Below are 5,439 nucleotides of genomic sequence, written 5' to 3' on the forward strand. Positions count from 1 at the left end.
TCCGGAAAGAAAGGATTGTGAACGGATTTTCGATTTAGACGCTCGCACTCCGCAAAAATGCCGCAATGGCAGCGTTAACCGCAGTGGGGATCCGTGACGAAATATTTCCCCGAGAATCAGCAGTTCTAGTTTCGTTTCCGAGGTGCTAGGGAAAATTTGATGTGGTGTCGTCGACTGACGACGCCAGGGCCGAGAGGGTTCGTTATGATTTATTATTCCGTGTGAAGTAACATCAGAATGCGTATCCAACGCGTCGCAGTGATCACGTTAAGCAAAGTTTTCGTGTGCCATCAAGGCACGCGCCGCGTTCCCACAAGCTACACACTGCACGTTCGATGAGCGCCTCTCTCAAAGGTATCGACCCTCTCTGTGGGGAGAGGACGCGGTCCCTATCGTGCCAAAATATCCCCACACCCGCCCGAGCAGTCGCAAATCGATTGCGAGAGGGCCTCTCCGGGAAGGTGGATGAGTTTTCGCGGGGAACCGTGCTCGGACATGTTTTCGTTTTCCGATTTCTCGGATCCTTGCGACGACACGGAAATGCTCCGAAGAATAGAAATCGTTGGACAATTGGCGAAGCGTGGAAAGAAGAAGAACCAGAAGGCCAGGAAGCGAAAATCTCGCATTGATTTCGACGAGTGCGCGAAGCCGCGCCGACCAGTGCAGGGCAACCGCTCAAGTACGCACTCCGACCAATCCACTCTGGAAGCATGGCAGCCAAAGTGTCGCATTGATTTCGACGAGTGCGTGAAGCCACACAGACCACTGCAGAGCAACCGCTCAAGCACGCCCTCGGACCACTCCACTCTGGAAGCTAACTGTACGGTGATGGGAACGACGTGGGAATACACGCTGACCGGCTTCACCCGATTTGAACGGAGACGTTTGGTTTTCCTCGAGCCTATGCCCGCATCAAGAGTGTGTAGCGTCTGCGGTCTGGTGTCTTTCCTGGTTCTGAACTTGCCATGCGGTCATGTCTTCTGCAATTTCTGCAAAGTGCCGATCGTAAGAAAACAGAAGTGCCCTATAGACGGCATTAAGTACGGTAAATACGATGCTCGTGAGAGTGCGAACTCCAACTTGGAATCCCTTCGGGTTCTCTGTTGGGTCGGCGGAGCAAAGTGCGGATTCGTCGGCACGCTGTATGACGTCAGGCAACACATGAAGAACTGCGACGCCGACGAATACAAGTGTCCCAACTGTGGTGGCTCGGTCTTTCGCAGAGACGCGGTCGACCACTGCCACCAGTGCTACGGAGGTCACTCAGTGGCGGGCAGCGTGGTTCCGTCGAATGTCCTCGAAAACCCTCGCGTCAGCGACAAGGACGCGGAAGCACAGGGACGGCGAGCGTCGTCGGAAAACACGACGAAGAAGAGCGCAGACGTGCAGGTGAGCAACTGCCTAATGGAAAAAATGGCCGAGCATGAGGGCGAGGCGCTGCCGTTGGGCAAAGGAACCGAAAGCCAGGTCCACAGCTGTGCGCTTCAAGGTTCCTCGAAGGCGCCAATCACCGCTGGACCATACCGAGCCGCATCTAAGCCGGGCGTATCCATCGCAATGTGTGTCTTCAAGGACGTGCACACCAAAGCTAGTTTAGTCAAAGACGATGAGATGGACCTGAACATAACCAGCGACCAGTGCACGCTAGCCGGCTATACATTTCGGGTTAGGTGCCACTTTCTCGGCAACGAACAACTGGGAGCCCGCATTCATTTTGTCTTCTTCCTCGAAAGCGGTGAGTGGGATGACAACGTCATTTGGCCGTTTGCCAAAAAGCTCACCTTGGTACTCTCACACCCATTGGACGCGGAGAAAGACATCAGGCTGCCTCTGACCGTGGCTGAAAATGAGGACACTGCCAGGAAACCTGATCCCCTGGTTCCTAATAACGGCTGCAAGACACGGGACGTGCATTGGGATTGTATTCTGCAGCACGGTTACGTTGGCAAGAAGAAGCTATACGTGAATGTAGAGATGGAGTAGCGAATGCGTGCATGTGTCTTTTTTCGTGTTGTTTCGCAGTATTGAATGTCGTGTTGTAATAGATTACTGAATGTGTTCGTCGTGAGGAAGCTGGGCCTGTATACTGTAATGTTTTGGCGCATTTGCGCCGTTCAATTTAAGCGCTGGCTATTGGAGAAGCCATTGACGTTGGTCGCAAGTTAAATCCCAGTTTATCCCTTGATAAACTGGGAAAGTGACGTCGTCGGCAAACACGATGTAGTACTTGTTTTTCTTGGATCCCGTTACGTTTCAATCGAGTTAATAAAATTATGGCATTGAAGCGCATTCCTTTGTGTTGTCTTTCTTGGCATGAATGCGGTGAACTGCATTCAGTAACCACGCTGATAAGACGTAAGGTGTATCTTTTTCCACACCTTAAGGAACAAATGCAAGAAGCTCGACTGCGGAAAACCCTGAATAGGAGGAGGAATAAACAGGAGATTAAAGCTCCTTCGTAATAACATATCTTGGGTTTTATGCGTTAAAATCATGATATGATGAGGACTGCGGAAATATCGGTCACCTGGGGTTCTTTAAGGCGCACAAAATGTAAGTACGCGGTCGTCAAGCATTTCGTCTCCACCGAAATGGTACCGCCGCGATCAGGAAAGAACCCGCGATCTTTGGGTTAGCAGCCGTGCACCGTAACCACAAACCACCGCGGCGCCCAACGAAAATTTCTAGTAGCTCAAAATAATAAGTATACACCGTCAACTCCAAGCATTGTTACAAGCACTTGTGTATTTTGTGCGCTTTTTGTTATCGCACTTCCCTGTGACGGGACCAAATTTATGTCGTGTATTTCTAGGATCAAGAGGAGATACTGTGACGGTACTTGCATATGAACGTTCGTGTCGTGTAACGTTTGTCATAAGAAACTCAGTTTTGAGTGAGCGACTTTCCTGCCTTGTCGACCTTTCTGCCAAACCGCTTCCCCCTCGTCTTCGCAAGATGTCCATAAACTACCAAAGAGCACGAATTTGCTTTCGTAGTTAAAGATTAACTTTTGGTTTACTGCACCTACGAGGAATGGTTGCGTATATACATAAAAAAAAAACGGCCGTCATTACTGCGAGAATTTGATTGATGCCCGTAAATGGCCTGGAAACCAGCAAATACCACGAGCTAAACACTGTCAATACTACCGATGCGCCAGTCAGGCTAAGCCTGCCCGTCGCAAGGTAGGAGGAGCCCACTGCGCGCTAGTCGCATCTCGCAGGACTCTTATGGTGAATTCCAATGGCGGATTCGGTGTTGCCGACGAACTCTGCGCCGGAGCACTCCACTCCGGTGGAGAGCAACCGAAGGAAATCTGCCAATGGAATACAAGCGCCCTCGTCAAGCTAAATGGTAGGGGGCGCTAGCACACATCTGCTTTGCAAGCGGCCAGCATTCCTCGCGTTTCACGCCGTTTTCGCCATCACGGGCGCGAGCGGAGAGAACGGGTGCGGTCAAACAGCGCATTGCACCGCGTACGCGGTAAGCAACGCTCTGCGCACCAACGTTGCTGCGCACGTACGGTGAGCTTGCGACTTCCGGTCGAATGCATCGCTTTTAGCAGAGTAGAGAGAGCTGCTCCGTGGAGTGAATCTGGCGGCGGCGCTGCTCCGGATCTGCTAATGAAACACACAGGGAGCACTCTCAATCTGTCAATAGAATTCGCCATTAATAAAGTTTGACCAACCAACCAAAAGGACGGATAGCACAGTAATGCTCTAATAGCCCCCCCTCCTCCTTCTATAGAAAAAAAGAACACAGAAAAAATAACGAGTATGAGTATGAAAGTGCAACTTTTATATGTATGAACCGTTTAATTGGGCCGATGAGGAAAGGTCAGGCAACCAGTGCCTTCGCGCTTCCTGAGGCGTGTGAGACGGCTTAGAGTGCGCGTGCTGATGTTGGGATGTTACGCTTTGTCGCATAGTGTTCCGGGTCAACGTGCAGATTGTCTTCCCTAATACTGTGATGTCGGCTAGCCAAATGTGGACGGGAAACACCTGCGCTGATTTCGGTTGTACTAACAACTACAGGAAAAAGAAACTGTTCTCGGATGCCCCGTGCATCACAAGACGCGGAGTGTGCGTGGCTGCGGACTCAAGTTACATCGTGTGAGTGACATCACTGGTTACACATCGCAATGTGTAACTTAGTAGGGCGGAAGTTTGGGCTAGTTGATGAAGCACACGTTTACCAATGGGGGGGGGGGGGGTGAAGAGCAAAACAAACGAAGTGACGAGGGCTGACAAACGACAGACCACTCGTGAACATGCCTGCGATAGACGCCGACGCTGTTCTTGCTTCCTTTATTATGTGCGTAGCACCTTAGGGGCCCGGCTGTTGTCCATTCATAACTCTCACGTGGCGTGATCACGCTCAAAATCATGTGGTCAATGCAGGCTTAAAACAAGGCTACCAACGCTCAAAAGCGGGTAAAATAAATGAACGATGTCTAAAATAATAAAATTAACAAAAATATCCAAGAAGTAATTGCAATAATGAACTTAAAATCACTAAAACAGTTCGGAAACTTGCGGCTGACACTTGCGCCGCGCAAGAGAGGGCTCCACCGCCTCGCAGAACGCACGGGTGCTCCTCCCACCGGCGTTTCTAGGTCGCTCAATCTGAAGGGGGAAACACCTTCAGATTCAGCGCAGTAGACAACACGCAGTAGACGACACGTATCTCAACTGCCATAACAAGCAGGAAGTCGATAAAGCGCATCAAAAAGTAACGCGCATGTCTCACACCGAGTTTGCCAATCTCCCTAAAAATATTCGACTCGTGCCAGGGAAACCCTACATGCTTACCAAAAACATTGACATCATCGACGGTTTGGTAAGTGGAGCCGCGGGAACTCTACGAAATGGTATCACTGGGTGCCCGTGCTACGCACTTCATCAGGTTTCAGAGCAGTGGAGCGCAGGATTTAGAACTACACCATCGCTACACAAGTACGACATTTTTTGGTAGTACGTATATTTAGTATGGTGTGCTAGAGCTAACGATGAGCCCCGCAGCTCAGCTCAATGCGAGTACAGCGATTGCTGCAGTTGATAAAGCGGTGTTCGCATAGATGAGAAGTCCCTCACCTCGCACCGGGGATAACGTTCATGACACGTAAATCTATTGCTTCACACAGGCCCCGTCAGGGCAGTCAGGTTAAAACGAGCAAAACTAGCTAGAAAATCGGAAAAAGTAGCCAAAATGTAGCCAACCTAGGCCAAGGGCAGTAAAAGTAGCCAAAGTAGCCACGCGCACGTGAGAACAACTGCCACATTCTTATTTACATGAACAAATTCAAAAGCCTTTTGGCGAAAATATAAATGAATACAATGTGAATTACAACGTGAAACCAGAATTACGGATATTCAAGGCTAAAATGTTGACTTCCGCAACCATTTCGTGCAGGATAACAGTTTCTTGCGCTGTTCCTAA

The 5,439-nt window shown here is 50.0% G+C and overlaps 1 protein-coding gene across 1 annotated transcript; it reads left to right on the top strand.

Annotated features, from left to right (window-relative positions):
- Positions 1–243: 243 nt before the first annotated feature.
- LOC125758786 (uncharacterized) lies at positions 244–2,280 on the top strand. Its single transcript, XM_049416446.1, has one exon. It carries the CDS (start codon positions 466–468, stop codon positions 1,981–1,983), a length of 1,518 nt encoding a protein of 505 aa, XP_049272403.1. The 5' UTR covers positions 244–465; the 3' UTR covers positions 1,984–2,280.
- Positions 2,281–5,439: the final 3,159 nt, after the last annotated feature.

Source organism: Rhipicephalus sanguineus, chromosome 6 (genome assembly GCF_013339695.2).
Source record: "Rhipicephalus sanguineus isolate Rsan-2018 chromosome 6, BIME_Rsan_1.4, whole genome shotgun sequence".
Taxonomy (NCBI): Eukaryota; Metazoa; Arthropoda; class Arachnida; order Ixodida; family Ixodidae; genus Rhipicephalus; species Rhipicephalus sanguineus.

What these genes read in the sequence shown, in the direction of transcription:
- LOC125758786 (XM_049416446.1), top strand. Translation starts at nt 466, where the DNA reads ATGAGTTTTCGCGGGGAACCGTGCTCGGACATGTTTTCGTTTTCCGAT.